The 20,017-nt window shown below is 48.8% G+C and overlaps 1 protein-coding gene across 14 annotated transcripts in view; it reads left to right on the forward strand.

Annotated features, from left to right (window-relative positions):
• The window catches only part of DYTN (dystrotelin), a 332,586-nt gene that overhangs the window by 60,807 nt on the left and 251,762 nt on the right, over positions 1-20,017 (forward strand). For 9 of the 14 annotated variants that reach the window (XM_073646371.1, XM_073646361.1, XM_073646365.1 and 6 more), the window contains one exon: positions 18,501-18,541. The exons of 3 other annotated variants lie outside the window; for them this stretch is intronic. Coding sequence is in view for 3 of the 11 variants with exons in the window: in XM_073646361.1 (XP_073502462.1) it covers positions 18,501-18,541 (41 nt within the window). In the remaining 8 variants the exon portion in view is untranslated. Of the gene's footprint in view, positions 1-17,792; positions 18,420-18,500; positions 18,542-20,017 lie in introns of those variants that run through there. 2 more of the 14 variants (XM_073646363.1, XM_073646372.1) reach the window with 2 other exon arrangements.

Genomic DNA, 20,017 nt, shown 5'->3' on the forward strand with positions numbered 1-20,017 from the left:
TTGCGACCAGGCTGGTGGTACTTCCTGCTTGGTCACGCTCGGGGTCGAGGCGTGTGACGTCACAGGGGTCGCGGCTCCCGTTTGAGGCCTAGTCTGCGGCGGTGACGTTGCAGCGACGGGCACGGCAGGATAGACTTCGGGCTCTGCGACGGGGAGCTGGGGCAGGTAAGCGGTGTCCTGGTTTGGGGTATAGACGTCCCCTTTACCTGCCTCCATGCGTTCGGCTCCCTTCTCGGCGCCGTCTCCGGCCTTGGGTCCTCCCGCGCCATCCTCAGAGGCGGTCTGTCTCCTCATCTTGGCTGGCGTGCTCCGGGTCTTGGTTTGCTGGGCCATCTCTCGGCTCCACTCCGCCAATGTCTCTCGCTGTACCCGGGCCATCCTCCGTGCGAGGCCCTCCAGGGCAGTCTGTGCACACTCCCGGTCTCGGGGGAGCTGTGCGAGGACCTCCACTAGGCCTAGTGGGGTCGTGGTTTCCAGCAGGCTCCTGACCAACGGGTCGGTGCTGCTCTGCTCTTCTTCCAGCAGGCTCCTGGCCAGCGGGCCGGTGCTGCTCTGCTCTCTGGCCATCTCCGGGTGAGCTTCTCTGCTACTCCTCTCCAGGCTTCTTGCCTCCGGGTGCGCTCGCTCCAGACTCCTCCAGGCGGCACCCATCTTTGTTCTCTCCTTTGATCTCCTCCCCCTTCGAGGGCGGTCCCGGGGCCACTTCGTGATTGTCAGCTCCAGGGGCTGTTCTTTCACGCTGACAGACACCTCTAGCATCACAGTCTCTGTTGGTGGGGGCGGTTTCCACTTTTGGCGCCATTTTCGGTCCTGGCCCACGATGGGAGGCGGCCTCTCACCACCCTCTGGCACGCCCATAATGGCGTCCGCTCTTCCAAGGCGGGAAACCCTTGGAAATGGCGGGAATCGCTTCCCAGTGGCGGGAAACTCTGCAGATGGCGGGAAAAAGCTGTTAATGGCGGACAACCGGCGGGAATCGACTGGTGATGGGGTCCGATGGCGGGGACCCTCCGGAACCGGCAGGAGACTTCTTTTTGAGGTAAACTTGTTCTTTTCTTCAGGCACGCAGTACCCGGATGTTGCGGGCACGTAATCCTGCCGACTACGCCAAAGTTGACGCGCCCCCTGGGCCATATTCTTTTAGGGGGAATATCCGGAGCCGGATCAGATGGGGGTTGTAGTCTTCCGAGTGGCTGTGACCCGGTCCGTGCCCAGGGTGTCAAACTCAGTTGTATGTTGCAGTCCTACAGATGTTAATAAGTTCTTTATTGTCGACTACGCCACCCGTTGTATTGCGGTCACTATGGCCGCCGCTGCAGCAGGGTCCGCTGAGGCTGATGGTGTAGGTGCAGCTTGTGATGATATAACCCCCAACGGGTGGGGTATAGCCTCAGGGGGATCAGGTGCAGAGGATGGGGTTGTGGTGATGCAGTGTAGACGGCAATCAGAGACAGAGTCGGGTTATGCAGTTTAGGATGTTTACTCACTGCTGATGTTCCGGTCACTCCAGCTTCGAGTGACCTCCCGAGCCGTGCTGCGTCCACCAGGTTCTGGATCCAGCCAACCCCCAAATAAGTCCGGAGCGTGACCCTGAGCTCTCCTTCTGTCCTTTCCTCTGGCCGTCCCCACTAGAGATCCACCCAGGTCCAGCTCCCTCGGGCCTTCTGTTGGGAGACCCTTGGCCTTGGGTTCCCTGACCCTCCACGTGGTGTGCCTTCGTGGTGGATGTGGTGGGTGGCCGTGGCAAACGCTGCCCACGGCCTCCGGTCTCTGGCTGGGGTGTGTTTTTGCCCCCACCAGCTTGGGTTCCGGTACCCTGTGCCGACTCTTCACCCGGGGATTTAAGTTGGGTTCTTGGAGTCCTTTTTTCTGTTTCCCCCTCTGGGTCTCTCTTTCTCCTCTCTCACTCTGGGTCTCTCTTCTCCTCCGCTCGCTGACTTTCTCTCTGCAACTGACCCTGTTCTTAGTTGGTGCCCACCTTATATACACCCTCTATGTGTGAGCTCAGGTGACCAGCACCCAATGAGCTCCTATCTTTACCCAGGCTGCTCCCCCTATCTGCCCCTACACTACTTGGGATGTTCCACCCCCCTCCCACTCCAGCCAGGAACAGACTCGGTTGTACCTGCACATTTCTAAGTGGGAGTACCGTCGGTCTGCTCCTCGGAAATGGGATGTGTGTAGTGCATGCAGCCTACCGAGCTCAGATCCACACTCCATCCTTACCCGGGAGTGGAATATCACACCTCTGGGTTGAGGTGCAATACCCCTGTAGCAGCCGAATCCTCAGGGTGCTACATTTACTCATACTATAGCCTGGGAATCAGAGGTCGACTCCAGCGCTTCTGTGAATCCAGACGAGGAAATGATCTGCACTGATGCCCAGAATCTTTATGAGTCGGATCCAGGACCAGACGCAGAAGGTTCTGACCATAATGTAGACCCTCATTCCCAAACTGTAACTCCTGTTGGTGGAGACAATGAGGAAGACGATGATGAGACTCAAATACCTGATTGGAGCGACAACTTTAGTTTTTTGTCAGGGCAGGAACAGGTTGGCTCTGAGGACGACGGGTGTGATAACGCACAGGGTGATGATGATGAGGTTGGAGATCCCACTTACTGTCAACCCACAGTCAGCCAAGAGATGAGGTCAGCAGAGGAGGTGGAGGAAGATGCTAGTGACGACGAGGTCAGGTTGCGCCTTCCTGGACAGAGACGTAGTACTGGAAGCACGTCAACAACTGCATCCTCAAACACAACTCTGCCTCTCACCACAAGTCGTGGTGGCTCTTCAGGTCGTATGGGTGCTAAGCCTTGCATAGCCTGGGCATTTTTTCAGATCGATAAAGATGACCCAACTCGTGTTATCTGTAACATTTGTCAGCAAAAGCTAAGTAGAGGCCAAAAAATACATAGTTTGAGTACTTCATGCATGAACCGGCACATGGACATGAAGCATAAGTTGCAGTGGGAAGCTCAGTGTGCTACAATGCGGCCTAGCCGGCCGGGCCAACCACCGTCTGCCATATCTTTTGCATCCGCGGCCTCTTCATCCTCTGTGACTGGGGGGACAGCAGTCACACCTGTTTTGGGCCGCAGACCTGCCACCTCTTTACCCGCAACAGCCAGCGTGATTGGCAGGTCATCATTTTCTTTGGAGGTGGTAACACCAGCTGGTGTTGAGCGCTGTCCGACATCGATAGCACCACCTTTGGATCAAGGCAACTTAACATGTCCGCCTGCATCTTCCTCACAGACGGGCAGTTTGCCGGGGACACCCTTATCAACCCCGTCTAAGCACAATAGCCAGCCCTCGGTCCCTCAGATGTGGACAAGTAAAAGACCATTTCCTCCTAGCCATGAGAAAGCTAAGAGGTTGAATTTCACCATCTGCAAGCTCTTGGCTACAGAAATGCTGCCTTTCCGCCTGGTGGACACAGAGGATTTTCGAGACCTTATGTCCGTCGCAGAGCCCCAGTACCAGATGCCCAGTCGGCACTACTTCTCAAAGAAAGGTGTGCCTGCGCTCCACCAGCATGTCGCACACAACATCACCGCTTCTTTGAGAAACTCTGTGTGTGACAGGGTGCATTTCACCACAGACACTTGGACGAGTAGGCATGGACAGGGGCGTTACATGTCGCTGACTGGGCACTGGGTAACTATGGTGACAGCAGGACAAGGGGCTGCTGTCCAAGTCTTGCCGTCCCCACGAGTTGTGCGTCAATCCTCTTTATGTCAAAGTTCCTCCACTGCTTCTGCCTCCTCAACCTCCTCTCGGTCTTCCACCTGCACCCAAAGCCTGTCTGGTCATGCCTAGTGTTGAGCATTCCGATACTGTAATATCGGGTATCGGCCGATATTCGCGGTATCGGAATTCCGATACTTAATTCCGATACTTTTACAATATCGGATACCGGAATCGGAAGTTCCCATAATGCCTGCGCTCTGCAGTGTCTGTGAAGGATGACAAGTTGGATGGCAGCGCGATCCAGCCTGTCATCAGAATGCCATCCCAGCGGGATTGTTTAAAAGCCGGCGGGCGGTATAAAGCCGCCGGCTTTTAAACAATCACACAGCCCCATACTGCTTCCCCGCAGCCTCCCACCCCGATCCTCCGCTCCCCTCGCCACCTCCCATCCCGATCGTAAGTTAGGACCGGGCGGGGAGCGCAGCTCCAAGGAGCGGGGAGTGAAGGACCCGGGCGGGGAAGCCGGCAGTGAAAAGACTTCACCGCCGGCTTTCCCGTTCTGTGCTGCGCTTTCCCGCCGGTTATTTCAAATGAACAGCTGAGGTATCAGGTGATGCCGATCAGCTGTTCATTTGAAGTCGCCGCGTTGCCCTCAGAGGGTTCATGTGAGTTCATGCTTGACTGCATGAACTCACATGAACTTTCCCACGGCCGCACAGGTCAGCCTCACCTCCCAGACCCGTCATGATTAGTGTGTGTGCGGGGTGTGTGTGCGGGGTGTGTGTGCGGGGTGTGTGTGCGGGGTGTGTGCGCGATGTTTGTGCGGGTGTGCGCGGTGTCTGTGCGATGTGTGCGGGGTGTGTGTGCGGGGTGTGTGTGCGATGTGTGCGGGTGTGTGCGGTGTGTGTGCGTGCAGGCAGACATAGGCCGATGTGACACTACTACTCCCATCGGCCTATGTCTGTCCCCCGTCCACTCCTTCCAGCAGGATCAGCTCGATGGGAGCAGTAGTTCCCATCAGACTGATCCTGCTATTTAAATTGCCCTACTGTGTCCCCAATAAATGTTAAATACATGTCATTGGTGGCCAGTGGTTACCTAAAAGAAATTAGTTCATACATTACCTGTCCCCGCCGATCGCCACCTAAAATAAAGTAAAAAATAAAAAACTACACCTATACTCACCAAGACACCTAATTCCCTGAAGCCATCGATCTCCTGTAATAAAATATAAAATAATAAACCACAACCTTATCCTTACCCCTCCGTAGCAGTCCAAGAGTGTCCCACGAAGATCTCCAGTTCAGAGCAGCCACATAGAATGTGACCGCTCTGAACCGCTGCCGCCGCTAGAATGACGGGGCCGTAAGGGTTCACCGGAGTTCAGGCAGCGCTGCTCCGGTTAACTCCTTTACGGCCCTGCTGTATCGTGAGAAATTCCCACGGTACAGCAGTGCCGTAAAGGAGGTCTCCGGAGCTGCGCTGCCTGAATGCACTCCGGTGACCTCAGTCAGTGGCTCCCGCTACCGGGAGCGGACGTGTTCCCGGCAGCGTGAGCTTACAGCAGCCATGCACAGCTGTCACCATCTCCAGATGTGACAGCTGTGCATGGGAGATCAGCGCAGGAACGTGGACAGGTAACTATTATTTTTAGTAAACTAAGAATTAAATAAAATTGTGTGTTTTATTTCAAATAAATTATTTTTTTCTGGGTGTAGTGTGTTTTTTCTTTTTAACACTTTGTAGGTTAGTAATGGGGGTGTCTTATAGACGCCCATCATTACTAACCTGGGCTTCATGGCAGCTGGCGCTGACATGAACCCCACCACTATTACCCCCTGCCACCGCACCAGGGCAGCGTGGAAGAGCGAGGCTAAGTGCCAGAGTTGGCGCATCCTATGGATGCGCCATTTCTGGGGCGGCTGACGACTGGTGTTTCTAGCCTGGGAGGGGGCCAATATTCATGGCACCCTTCCTGGGCTATTAATATCAGCCCCCAGCTGTCTGCCTAGCCTTTGCTAGCTATTAAAATAGGGGGGACCCCGCGTCATTTTTTTTTGGGGGGGTCCCCCATTTTAATAGCTAGTAAAGGCTAGGTATTCAGCTGGGAGCTGATATTAGTAGCCTGGGAAGCTCCGTGGGTTTTACCCCCTTCCCAGGCTTCAAACATCTGCCCCAGCCGTCTGCTTAACCTCCGCTAGAGACTAAAATTATGGGGGATCCCACGCCATTTTTTTTTTAAATAAATCCATTATTTTAACACTAAATGACATTTGATGAGTTAATAAAGATGCAGTCCCTAAATTATTATTTATTTTTTAATTAATTTTTCCCAAAACTTTTGACGTGGGCTTCGCCATATTTTTGTATGCCAGCCAGGTACAGCATCCAGCTTCTATGAACGCGCCATTTTCCGGGGCGGCTGCGGACTGCAATTTTCAGCGGGGGGCAGAAAGCTTGGGCCTCCCTGCGCTGCAGATTCCAGCCCCCAGCTGCCTAGTTGTACCTGGCTGGACACAAAAATAGGGAGAAGCTCCACGTTTTTTTTTTTTTAATTATTTCATGAAATTCATGGAATAATTAAGAAAAAAAGGGCTTCCCTATATTGTTGTGTCCAACCAGGTATAAATAGGCAGCTGGTGGTTGGGGGCAGCCCGTTCCTGCCTGCTGAACCTGGCTGGACCCAAATATAGTGCAAAGCCCCACGTCAATTTTTTTTTAATTATTTCAGGAAATTCATGAAATAATTAAAAAAAAATTATGTGGGGCTTCGCCCTATATTTGTGTCCAGTCAGGTACAGCAGGCAGGAACGGGCTGCCCCCAACCACCAGCTGCCTATTTGTACCTAGCCGGACACAACAATATAGGGAAGCCCTTTTTTTCTTAATTATTCCATGAATTTCATTAAATAATTAAAAAAAAAAATACGTGGGGCTTCGCCCTATTTTTGTGTCCAGCCAGGTACAACAAGGCAGCTGGGGGCTGGAATCCGCAGCGCAGGGAGGCCCAAGCTTTCTGGGCCCCACCCGCTGCAAATTGCAGTCCGCAGCCGCCCCGGAAAATGGCGCGTTCATAGAAGCGCCATATTCTGGCGCTGTACCCAACTCATCCAGGGCCCTGGTGCGGTGGCTCACTGGGTAATAAAGGGGTTAAGGCCAGCTTGGCATTATCAGCTGGCCCTAAGCCCGAAATTCATGGGGTCACGCCAATATTAGACATGACCACCATGAATTTCTAGTAAAGTATTTAAAAAAAACACAAACACCCAGAAAAAAGTCCTTTAATTGAAATAAAGACACAATTCTTTATTGTTCTAAATTAAACCATACTTACAGTCACGCCCATTCCAGCTGAAGCCAACGATCTCCTGCAATAAAAGTAAAATAATAAAGCAACCTCATCCTTACCTTTCCATGGTTCCCAGGACAGCTTCAGCTCTGCTACATCGAGATGACAGGGTGGACCGCAGCAGAACGCTGCCATCCAGCCTGTCATCCCGCAGACACTGAGAAGCGCAGGCATGCTTGCGCTCCTCAGTGTCTCGCTGTGACGGCATCCAGATGAGCGGAGGTCATGTCCAATGAACTCAGCTCACCTCATGCACGTCACTGACAGCGTGGGAAAATTCTCCTGCACTCAGCGCTTCAGCGTGAGAATTTTCCCACGCTGTCAGTGACGTGCATGAGGTGCGCCGAGTTCATTGGACATGACCTCACCTCATGCACGTCACTGACAGCGTGGGAAAATTCTCACGCTGAAGCGCTGAGTGCAGGAGAATTCTCCCACGCTGTCAGTGACGTACATGAGGTGAGCCGAGTTCATTGTCGGCTCATCTGGATGCCGTCACAGCCAGACACTGAGGAGTGGAAGTATGCCTGCGCTTCTCAGTGTCTGCGGGATGACAGGCTGGATGGCAGCGTTCTGCTGCGGTCCAGCCTGTCATCTCGATGTAGCAGAGCTGGAGCCGTCGTGGGAGCCATGGAAAGGTAAGGATGAGGTTGCTTTATTATTTTTCTTTTATTGCAGGAGATCGTTGGCTTCAGCTGGAATGGGCGTGATGGTAAGTATGGTTTAATTTAGAACAATAAAGAATTGTGTGTTTATTTCAATTAAAGGACTTTTTTCTGGGTGTTTGTGTTTTTTTTAAATACTTTACTAGAAATTCATGGTGGTCATGTCTAATATTGGCGTGACCCCATGAATTTCGGGCTTAGGGCCAGCTGATAATGCCAAGCTGGTCTTAACCCCTTTATTACCCAGTGAGCCACCGCACCAGGGCCCTGGATGAGTTGGGTACAGCGCCAGAAGATGGCACTTCTATGAACGCGCCATTTTCCGGGGCGGCTGCGGACTGCAATTTGCAGCGGGTGGGGCCCAGAAAGCTTGGGCCTCCCTGCGCTGCAGATTCCAGCCCCCAGCTGCCTAGTTGTACCTGGCTGGACACAAAAATAGGGCGAAGCTCCACGTTTTTTTTTTTTAAATTCATGAAATTCATGGAATAATTAAGAAAAAAAGGGCTTCCCTATATTGTTGTGTCCGACTAGGTACAAATAGGCAGCTGGTGGTTGGGGGCAGCCCGTTCCTGCCTGCTGTACCTGACTGGACACAAATATAGGGCGAAGCCCCACATCAATTTTTTTTAATTATTTCATGAATTTCCTGAAATGATTTAAAAAAAATTGACGTGGGGCTTCGCACTATATTTGTGTCCAGCCAGGTACAGCAGGCAGGAACGGGCTGCCCCCAACCACCAGCTGCCTATTTGTACCTGGTTGGACACAACAATATAGGGAAGCCCCTTTTTTCTTAATTATTTCATGAATTTCATGAAATAATTAAAAAAAAAAAATACGTGAAGCTTCTCCCTATTTTTGTGTCCAGCCAGGTACAACTAGGCAGCTGGGGGATGGAATCTGCAGCGCAGGGAGGCCCAAGCTTTCTGCCCCCCCCCCCCGCTGAAAATTGCAGTCCGCAGCCACCCCGGAAAATGGCGCGTTCATAGAAGCTGGATGCTGTACCTGGCTGGCATACAAAAATATGGCGAAGCCCACGTCAAAAGTTTTGGGAAAAATTAATTAAAAAATAAATAATAATTTAGGGACTGCATCTTTATTAACTCCTCAAATGTCATTTAGTGTTAAAATAAAGGATTTATTTTAAAAAAAATTGACGTGGGGCTTCGCCCTATATTTGTGTCCAGCCAGGTACAGCAGGCAGGAACAGGCTGCCCCCAACCACCAGCTGCCTATTTGTACCTGGCCGGACACAACAATATAGGGAAGCCCTTTTTTAAAAAAATTATTTCATGAAATAATTAAAAAAAAATTGACGTGGGGCTTCGCACTATATTTGTGTCCAGCCAGGTACAGCAGGCAGGAATGGGCTGCCCCCAACCACCAGCTGCCTATTTGTACCTGGTTGGACACAACAATATAGGGAAGCCCTTTTTTTCTTAATTATTCCATGAATTTCATGAAATAATTTAAAAAAAAAATGCGTGGGGCTTCGCCCTATTTTTGTGCCCAGCCAGATACAACTAGGCAGCTGGGGGCTGGAATCCGCAGCGCAGGGAGGCCCAAGCTTTCTGGGCCACCCCCGCTGCAAATTGCAGTCCGCAGCCGCCCCAGAAAATGGCGCGTTCATAGAAGCGCCATCTTCTGGCGCTGTACCCAACTCATCCAGGGCCCTGGTGCGGTGGCTCACTGGGTAATAAAGGGGTTAAGGCCAGCTTGGCATTATCAGCTGGCCCTAAGCCCGAAATTCGTGGGGTCACGCCAATATTAGACATGACCACCATGAATTTCTAGTAAAGTATTTAAAACAACACAACACCCAGAAAAAAGTCCTTTAATTGAAATAAACACAAAATTCTTTATTGTTCTAAATTAAACCATACTTACCATCACGCCCATTCCAGCTGAAGCCAACGATCTCCTGCAATAAAAGTAAAATAATAAAGCAACATCATCCTTACCTTTCCATGGCTCCCACGACAGCTTCAGCTCTGCTACATCGAGATGACAGGCTGGACTGCAGCAGAACGCTGCCATCCATCCTGTCATCCCGCAGACACTGAGAAGCGCAGGCATACTTCCACTCCTCAGTGTCTGGCTGTGACGGCATCCAGATGAGCTGAGGTCATGTCCAATGAACTCAGCTCACCTCATGTACGTCACTGACAGCGTGGGAAAATTCTCCTGCACTCAGCACTTCAGCGTGAGAATTTTCCCACGCTGTCAGTGACGTGCATGAGGTGAGCTGAGTTCATTGGACATGAACTCGGCTCATCTGGATGACGTCACAGAGAGACACTGAGGAGCGCAAGCATGCCTGCGCTTCTCAGTGTCTGCGGGATGACAGGCTGGATGGCAGCGTTCTGCTGCGGTCCAGCCTGTCATCTCGATGTAGCAGAGCTGAAGCTGTCGTGGGAACCATGGAAAGGTAAGGATGAGGTTGCTTTATTATTTTACTTTTATTGCAGGAGATCGTTGGCTTCAGCTGGAATGGGCGTGATGGTAAGTATGGTTTAATTTAGAACAATAAAGAATTGTGTCTTTATTTCAATTAAAGGACTTTATTCTGGGTGTTTGTGTTTTCTTTTAACTTTGACTATGGGGTTAGTAATGGGGGTGTCTTATAGACGCCTCTCCATTACTAACCTGGGCTTGATGTCAGCTGGCATTATAAGCTGACATCAACCCCAGCCCTGGCGCTGACATGAACCCCACCACTATTACCCCCTGCCACCGCACCAGGGCAGCGTGGAAGAGCGAGGCTAAGTGCCAGAATTGGCGCATCCTATGGATGCGCCATTTCTGGGGCGGCTGACGGCTGGTGTTTCTAGCCTGGGAGGGGGCCAATATTCATGGCACCCTTCCTGGGCTATTAATATCAGCCCCCAGCTGTCTGCCTAGCCTGTGCTAGCTATTAAATTAGGGGGGACCCCACGTTATTTTTTTTGGGGGGTTCCCCCATTTTAATAGCTAGTAAAGGCTAGGTATTCAGCTGGGGGCTGATATTAGTAGCCTGGGAAGCTCCGTGGGTATTACCCCCTTCCCAGGCTTCAAACATTTGCCCCAGCTGTCTGCTTAACCTCCGCTAGAGCCTAAAATTAAGGGGAACCCCACGCCAATTTTTTTTTAAATAAATCCTTTATTTTAACACTAAATGACAAGTACAGTAATCAACACTGTCACTGTACTTCATATATATGTGACTGACATGTTTCTATCTATCTAATCTATGTGTGAAGCTCTATTCTGTCTGTTATAAATTGTCGGGTACCGCTGCTGAATTGCCGGCCGGCTTTTTTAAAGAGACGGTGCATGAAAACACTAATATTTTTTTTAATAAATCCTTTACACTAAATGACAAGTACAGTAAGCAACACTGTCACTGTACTTCATATATATGTGACTGACATGTTTCTATCTATCTAATCTATGTGTGAAGCTCTATTCTTTCTGTTGTAAATTGTCGGGTACCGGTGTATGCCGCTGATGAATTGCCGGCTTTTCATGTCATTCTACATTATTCTTAGTTGTTTTACTTCATGTAGAATTAACCTACAAGGAAAGAAAGGGTTTATTTTCATTCCGATATTTGTGTCCCATTGACTTGCATTGGTTTCCGGTATCGGAATCGGCGATATCCGATACTTTTTGGGTATCGGCCCGATCCAATCCGATACGATATTTCCTGATATCGGAAGGTATCGCTCAACACTAGTCATGCCACAAGCTTTCTAACTGCGCAGAAGGGATCCTGCACACCTCCTTACTATGCTGGCAGTAGGGCTCAACGTCATCAGGCGGTTTTTACTTTGAAATGTCTGGGAAATGTGAGTCACACAGCTGAGGAGTTGTGGTCAGCTCTGGAGAACCAATTTCATGAATGTTTGTCTCCACTGGACCTGAAACCAGGGAAAGCCGTGTGCGACAATGCTGCAAACCTGGGTGCGGCCCTTTGCCGGGGCAATGTCACACACGTACCTTGTATGGCTCACGTGTTGAACCTGGTTGTCCAGCAATTTTTAGCCCACTATCCCAGACTAGATGGCCTTCTGCAGAGGGCATGGTCGCTGTGTGCTCACTTCCGCCGTTCGCATCCCGCAGCTCAGCGACTTACATCTCTACAGAAGTCGTTGAGCCTGCCACTTCACCGGCTAAAATGCGATGTGCCTACCCGGTGGAATTCAACTCTGCACATGTTACAGCGACTGTGGCAGCACCGACAAGCCCTGGTGCAATACGTTCTGACGTATAGCCTGGGCCAACGAGATCCAGACGTGGGGCAAATCACGCTGGAGGAGTGGTCTCAGATCAGGGACCTATGCACCCTTCTGCACAGTTTTGAAATGGCGACAAAGATGTTTAGTGCTGACGATGCCATTATCAGCATGACTATTCCGGTGATTTACATGCTGGAGCACATGTTAAACAGAATTCGGAGTCAGGTGGTGGCACAAGAGGAGGTGGAGGAAGTAGAGGAGGAGGAGTTGTATGCGGAAGGGCTAACATCTGCAAGGTCCAGACGGTCGGCAGCACCAAGGCGGCAGGCATGTGAGGGTGGGGGAGATGGTTTTACCAGGGCGCATGGTAGCAGCCAAACTAGTGTGGAAGGTGCAGGAGCCCAGGAAGAAGTGGAGGACGAACTGATGGAAGACTCATCAGATGAGGGAGACCTTGATCACATTTCTGTTGTGCGAGGTTGGGGGGAGAGGACAGAGGAAGGAAGCATGAGTGTTACCTCGCCACCAACACAACAGGGACTTGGTGCTCCTGGATGCGCAACACACATGAGTGCCTTCTTGCTGCACTACCTGCAACATGACCCTCGAATTGTGAGAATTAGAAATAATCCTGACTACTGGGTTGCCACACTGATAGATCCCCGGTACAAAAGTAAATTTGCAGAAATTATTCCTGCCATAGAAAGGGATGCACGCATGCAGGAGTATCAGCAGAGACTGTTGCAGAATCTTACATGTGCTTTTCCACAAAATACCAGTGGTGCACGTAGTGAATCTCACAGTTCCAACTTGCCAACCGTGGGACCGTCAAGTGTTCAGCACTCAAACCGTAACAGAACCACAGTATCTGCTGGTAACATCAATTTTGCAGAATCATTTCACCACTTTTTTAGCCCATCCTTTGCAAGGCCACAGGAGACAAGAAGTCTGACACATAGTCAACGCCTAGAGACGATGGTACAGGAGTATCTCCAAGTAAACATTGAAGCCATGACTGTGTCACTGGACCCTTGCTCTTTTTGGGCTTCCAATCTGGATAAATGGCCGGAGCTAGCCACTTACACCTTGGAGATCTTGTCATGCCCCGCAGCCAGCGTTCTGTCTGAACGTGTGTTCAGCGCTGCTGGTGGTGTGCTGACAGATAAGCGCACGCGGCTCTCCACTGATAATGTAGACAGACTCACGTTCATAAAGATGAACAAATCATGGATCCGAAACGACTTTTCTACCCCTGTGTCATCCTGGGGAGAGTAAAAGCTTGATGATTGGTTAAAATCACCCTACCAACCGTTTTAAGCTTTCAAATTACTAATCATGTTTATCTGTATCTTGGCTGGAAAATAATTTGGGCTTTGTAGCAGTGTGCAGCACTGATTCTATTAGGCCATCTATAATAAGCTCCACCAGATTTAAAATTACTAATCATGTTTATCTGTATCTTGACTGGAAAATAATTTGGGCTTTGTAGCAGTGTGCAGCACTGATCCTATTAGGCCATCTATACTAAGCTCCACCAGATTTAAAATTAATAATAATTTTTAGCTGCATCTAGCCCGGAAAATATTTTGGGGCTCCGAGATGCGCAAGACACATAAGTGCCTTCTTGCTGCACTACCTGCAACATGACCCTCATATTGTCAGAATTCGAAGTAATCCTGACTACTGGGTTGCCACACTCTTAGATCCCCCAAACTTTTCGATCAACCTTTTCATTTTAATAAAGACCAAAAAAATGGTCATTTTTGAAATTATAAGCATTAGCAGGTTATTAGAAACTGAAATCAAACAGTTTTCAACTCAAAACTTTATTCTAGGTGATGTTACATTTTCACATAGGACCCCTTGTTCGAAAGGAGCTTCTGAACTCTCTCGTCCATTGAATTTGTCATGTTTTGGATGGTTTCTGCTTCAATTGCTTTGAATGGGGACAGAATACCCTCCCAGAGCTGTTGCTTAGATGTGAACTGCCTCCCGCCATCATAGACACTCCTTTTGATGATGCTCCAGAGGTTCTGAATGGGGTAGAGGTCAGGGGAGCATGGGGGTCACACCATAAGTTTGTCCCCTTTTATGCCCATAGCAGCCAGAGATGCAGATGTTTTATGTGCAGCATGAGATGGTGCATTATCATGCAAAAAAATGATTGCTGTGAAATACACGGTTCTTCTTCTTGAACCATGGCAGGAAGTGCTGTTTGAGAAAATCCACATACATTATGGAGTTCATCTTTAGCGCCTTCAGGGATCCTAAAGGGGCCGACAATCTCTCTCCCCATGATTCCAGCCCAAAACATTACTCCACCTCCTCCTTGTTGGCGCTGTAGCCGTGTTTGCGTGGGGTGTCCATCAACCAGCCATCCTCCACTCCATCCATCTGGACCATCGAGCGCTGCACGGCACTCATCCGTGAACAAAACAGTTTTGAAATCAGTCTTCATGTAATGTTTGGCCCACTGGAGCCGTTTCTGCTTGTGTGAAGTGGATAGAGGAGGTCGACAGGATGGCGTATGCACAGCTGCAAACCTCTGAAGGACCCTGCATCTTGTTGTTCGGGGGACGTTGGAGGCACCAGCAGCTTCAAAAACTTGTCTGCTGCTATGACAAGGCTTTTTTGCCGCTGCTCTTTTAACCTGACGTAATTGCCTGTAGGAAAGAGTCCTCAATTTGCCCTTATCAGCACGCACACGTGTGTACTGTGAATCAGCTACATACTTCTTGATTGCCAAGACACTTCATCCTGATCATCGCACAATGTTGATTGTAGTCATGCCTTGACCTAAACACTCCACAATTTGTTGCTTCTCAGCAGCCGACACATCCTTTTTCTTTCCCATTTTGGCAGAAAATGTAGGCTGCTTAATAATGTGAGACAGCCTTCTTAAGTAGTCTTGCCTTTCATTGGACACACCTGCCAAACTAATTAGCACAGGTGTCTGCAATTGCTTACAGTGATATAAAGAGCCCTGACACACATCACCATCAATGAGTTTAACTGACAAACAAACAAATTCTTCCCTTATCACTCCTAAACACTTTTTGCATAATAATTTGGCACACAGTGTACATGTTCTTTTCCACAAAACACCAGTGGTTCATGTAGTGAATCTTACAGTTCTAACTTGCCAACCGTGGTCTGTATGGAGTTGTTCAATAAAGGGCCCAAAATTAAGATAACATAGATGGGAGAGGTCTCTATGAATAGGAATTCCTAAGTATTTGATACCCTGTGAGGGCCAGGCAAAGGGAAAGTTGGACTGGATGGAATCCTATATGGATTTGGGGAGGGAGACATCGAGGGCCTCAGACTTCGCTGCATTGATTTTAAAATTTTACCATGTAACAAAGTGATCTATTTCAGCCATAACAGCATGGATGGATATATGTGATTGAGTGATATATACTAGGACATCATCAGCAAATAGAGAGCACTTGTACTCGGTGCTTCCCACCTCAATCCACCTAATATTGGGGTTATGGCGAATTGATGAGAGCAGGTGCTCCGTCACTAGGATGTATAAGAGAGGGGACAGAGGACATCCCTGCCTTGTCCCATTGGTGATTGTGAAAGGTGATGAAAATGTTCTGATGCACCCCCTGGGCCTTGGGACACCCGGAGCCGGACCCTTTTTGGTGGATGCTGGTGGTTGTAGTCTTCGTGGCGGCGACCCGGTTCCGTGGCTCAGGGTGGTCAAACCAGTGGCGGAACTATTTATGTGGTTTTGATGTTTAAATGTCCGACTACGCCACCCGTGGATTGTGGTCAGAGTGAACCGCCGCTGCAGGGCAGACCGCTGAGGCTGGTGTTGTGGGTGCAGCAGAGCGTAGCATAACTCCCCACGGGAGGAGTATAGCCTCAGGGCAGTGTATGCGGAGGATGGGGGTGATGGTGCAGGGCAGCAGCAGTAACGACATGGAGTCAGTGATGCAGTCCAGGGCCTTTACTCACAGTTCTTATTATCCAGACCACGTCTGCAGGTAACGGCTGCCCACGTCGTACTGTGCTCACCAGGTGAGGGGCTCAGACAACTCCCAGATAACTTTGGAGCGCTTCACAGGACCCCCTTTGTGTGTCCTTTGTCTGGCCTTTCTTACCAACCCTTCTGTCCGGCTGCCTCGGGCCTCCTCTTGGTAAACTTGGCGCCAGTTTCCCTGACCCTATGTGGTGCCTTCCTAGCGGGTGTAGCGAGGGGCTGCGCCACATAAAATGTCACAGCCTCCGGTTTCTAGCTGAGGGTCGTTTCCTGCCTCCACTAGTTTCGGGGACCGGTCTCCCCCTTTGGCCTGACCCCTCCACGCAGGTGGATTCGGGCGTGCGGTGGCGACTCGCCCGTCCGCACCCCTGGGATCCCTTCATTCCTCGTTCCTGGAGCCTTCTCCGCTCCTCTTCCTTCCTTCTCCCTCTTCCAGGCCTGGGCCTCTGTTACTAGGCCCGCCTCCGGAGCAGAGCTCATGCAGAGCCCCTGCTCCCTGCCACTTCTGCTCAGACTTCTCTGCACTGAACTAAGATGGTGCCCACCTTTTATACTCCCTTCTCAATGCACCCAGGAACTGCTTCCTCCCTGCTCCTGCACTACAGGGTTCCCCTTCCTCAGTGTTCCCTCCCCCCACTCCAGCCAGGGACAGGGACTGTCGTGCCCATCTCAGAGGCATATTGGTCGCCCTGCCCCACGGCAATGTGGTGTAATGCATGCAGGTGTCGGGTCCTGATCCACACTCCATCCTTACCTGAGAGTGAGATATCACACCTCTGGGTGAGGTGCAATACCTCTGTAGCAACCGAGCCCTCAGGGTGCTACAGTTCCATTAATCTTCAGCCTAGGTGACGTATTGTGATACAGGGCCGTGATTTTGGCTATAAAAGGGTCCCCTAGACCCCTACCCCAAGCTTTTTAAGAGAATCATATATGGCGTGCCAGGAGACTCTATGGAATGCTTTCTCAGCATCCAACGAGAGTATCTAATTACAAATTTTTAACTGCATCTAGCTCAGGAAATACTTTGTGCCTAGTAGCAGTGTCTGCTAGTCAGCGGATTATCCCGGCTGTTAAGCAAGCTACACCACCTGTAGTTTGGACACTTAATTTTTTCAAAGGAAATGCTTCGGGACCACGGGATACTCAGTGAAGAGCATCAGGAGGCACCCCAAGGCATAGGGGCTGGGACTGGCAGTAGGATGCCTTGCGGTGGACAGCCGAGCTCGATCCTTATAAAAGCTTTTTAACTGCAGCAGCTTTAGTGGACGCTACTGGAGCTGGAATTACGCGGCTGCTGGCATGAGACTTGCCCTCCAATAGATCCTTGTAAATGGATTTAAAGTGTACTCATTCAAATTAGAGAGACAATTTAAATTAAAAAGCTTAGAGCTGCCTCCACCACAGGGGGGCTCGCTCGACCCACCAGCGGACAGGCACCAGTATTGGGAGAGGGGGGCTGGCCGTCAGGGTTCACCGCGGCTCTGGCACAAACCCGGCGACACGGAGGTGGCATGGGCAGGAGCGGACTGAACGTGTCGGCTTCTCACTTTTTGGATTTTAGAAGGGCATGACATGCCTATATCTGTGTCTCCCCCTCCTTTTACTCCTCCACCTCTTTTCTTTTCGCATGACTATATGTACTTGTCACTTTTCCATGTGTTAGTTATGTCTTCTGAGCAGTTTGTCAGCTTTTGGACACCTTTGAAGGTGTTTTCTATGTGTTTCTATGTGTTTTTGTTTGCCTGCCATTGGTTTTAACGGTGTTCGAAGGTGTTCGACGAACAGTTCGACGAACAGTTCGGCGAACACACGGGTGTTCGACGAACCGAACCGAACTCGAACACTACGGGGGTGGCTCAACACTACATCTGACTTTGTCATTTTCCCATACAAGAAGCCTATAGAGAAAAAAAATATTAAAGAGAGACAACCCCTTCAAGCAAAATGACATTTTTGGATTTGTCAGTGCACAGTTACATGAGGACGTCTGTAGTTGTCCAAGGTCTATTAAAACACTGTCATCTCAATGTAATAGTTTATTATAAATTCAATATATTCTTCCATGAGACCCTGGGCTGAACAATAAAGGTGTGTTGTATGGTAAAGTGTGCCACTTAGCGTCTGATCTACTTGATTTGTGTAACCCTGTCATCATCACGCCCCTCTGTTACACTTACAGGCGGTATCTAATTAATTAGGTTTGTACTTTTAGGCCCAAACATGACGAATCCTTTTGGTTTGGTGTTGCTATGGCGATATTAGGTTTCTGCAGCAACCAGAAATTGCTGCGTATTACTTCACCGAAAGGAAAGAATGTGGCTATGGTATAAGGGTATAAGGGTGAATTGTCTATTGAAAGGAAGATGAAAGAGAGGACTTTAATTATTGAAGCTGTACATTACTAATTAATGCGCCTCTTGATGAGATGTGTGTGCAGAACATACTGCTTGAAGGTATAGTACAGACCGCATCTCTCCAGGATGCAGCATGTAGTGTTCAGGTAGCTTTTATCTGGGACAAATCCCACAATTACAGGGAAAATTCAGTCATTTCTCTATTTTATTATCTCTTTATTTTGCAGCATAAATAACAGACGAGCGGACAGCAAACAGCAGAATAAAGGTAGGAGGCTGTTTAATCAGAATATGAAGAATTTAAAAGTTTTTATACCTTGCGGCAGGTTGACCTTTATGTAAAATTGTAGATTAAGGACCGGGAAATTTTCATTTTTCACCATAGTTTTTCCCTCGAAGAAAAGGAATCCTCGAGCGATGACTAGATGGATATGGATAAAACTTCACATTTATTATAGATCAGTAAACACTAAATAGTGATAACAGCAAATCCACATAGAACCTGATAAACCTACGCATTTTAGCACTTAGTCTTAATCATAGTAATTAAGTTTGCTTCACTGCAGCCCTGATTCAGGCAGCTCTATGCGATGCCACCCTGCTGGGCACGGGTGCACCCTTCACTGGTGAGCTGACCTTCCTTCCCTATTCCCCTGCATTTTGATTAGTTTTTCCCTTCCCTTCTTTCTAAGATCCATACCGTTTTTTATTTTTCCATCCACATAGTCGTATGACAGGTTGGAATTTTGAATGACACCATTTATTTTACTATGTAATGTACTAAAAAACAGCAAGAAAAAAATCCAGGTAGAATGAAATTTTGTAAAAAAAAAATACAATTCCGCCATTGTTTTTTGGGTTTTGTTTTACATCTATTATCATGTGATAGAAATGACCTGGAAACATGATTATCCACATACGGCCAACAGCCTCACTATCAGTATTTGGTCAGTATTTTTCCTCAGGAGTGGGAGACAAAACCAGGTGAGGAACAATCAGAGAAAAGGTATAATAGAAAAAAGTGCACCAATTCTGCATTTATCACCCACTCCTGGTTTTGTCTCTCACTCCTGAGAAAAAATACTGACCGAATACTGACCAAATACTGATAGTGGGGCCGTGGCCTTAGTCTGATTACGACAAAGACAAACATGCATTGATTATTTTTCTATTTAAAAGATGGAAAAAATTAATAGTATTGAATAAAAAATTTTGTTGTTTTGTGTCTCCAATTTCAGAGACCAATAACATTTTTAAATTTTGTTGAGGGGGCTGAGTGAGGGCTTGTTTTTTGCGCTGTGATTTAACGTTTTTATTGATAATTTTGTGTATATACGATTCTTTGATTACTAATTATTACTTTCTCTTAGGCCTCCTTCACACATCTGTGTTTCCAGTACATGTGACACCCTTTTTTTTTCAAGGAAACCACATGTACCCATTATAAACTATGCTTCTATGCACGTGTCTGTGTTTTTACATACACATAGACATGTTCATTTTTTCCCAGCCGCATGGATGACAAGGACCTATACAAGTCTATGGGTCTGTGAAAAACACGTGCAGCACACGGATGCCATCAGTGTACTATCCATTTGCTGTCCATGATTAACATTGCAAAGTATAGGAGAAGCTTTGTCATTTATTTATTTCTATATCCATACCAGAAAAATGCGGATGACACTGATGGTAAAAACGGACACACGGGTGATACACTGATGACACCAGTAGTGGTTTTTCACAT

The sequence above is a fragment of the Phyllobates terribilis genome, unplaced genomic scaffold (genome assembly GCF_046119375.1).
Source record: "Phyllobates terribilis strain yellow unplaced genomic scaffold, ASM4611937v1 Scaffold_9__5_contigs__length_417890890, whole genome shotgun sequence".
NCBI lineage: Eukaryota > Metazoa > Chordata > Amphibia > Anura > Dendrobatidae > Phyllobates > Phyllobates terribilis.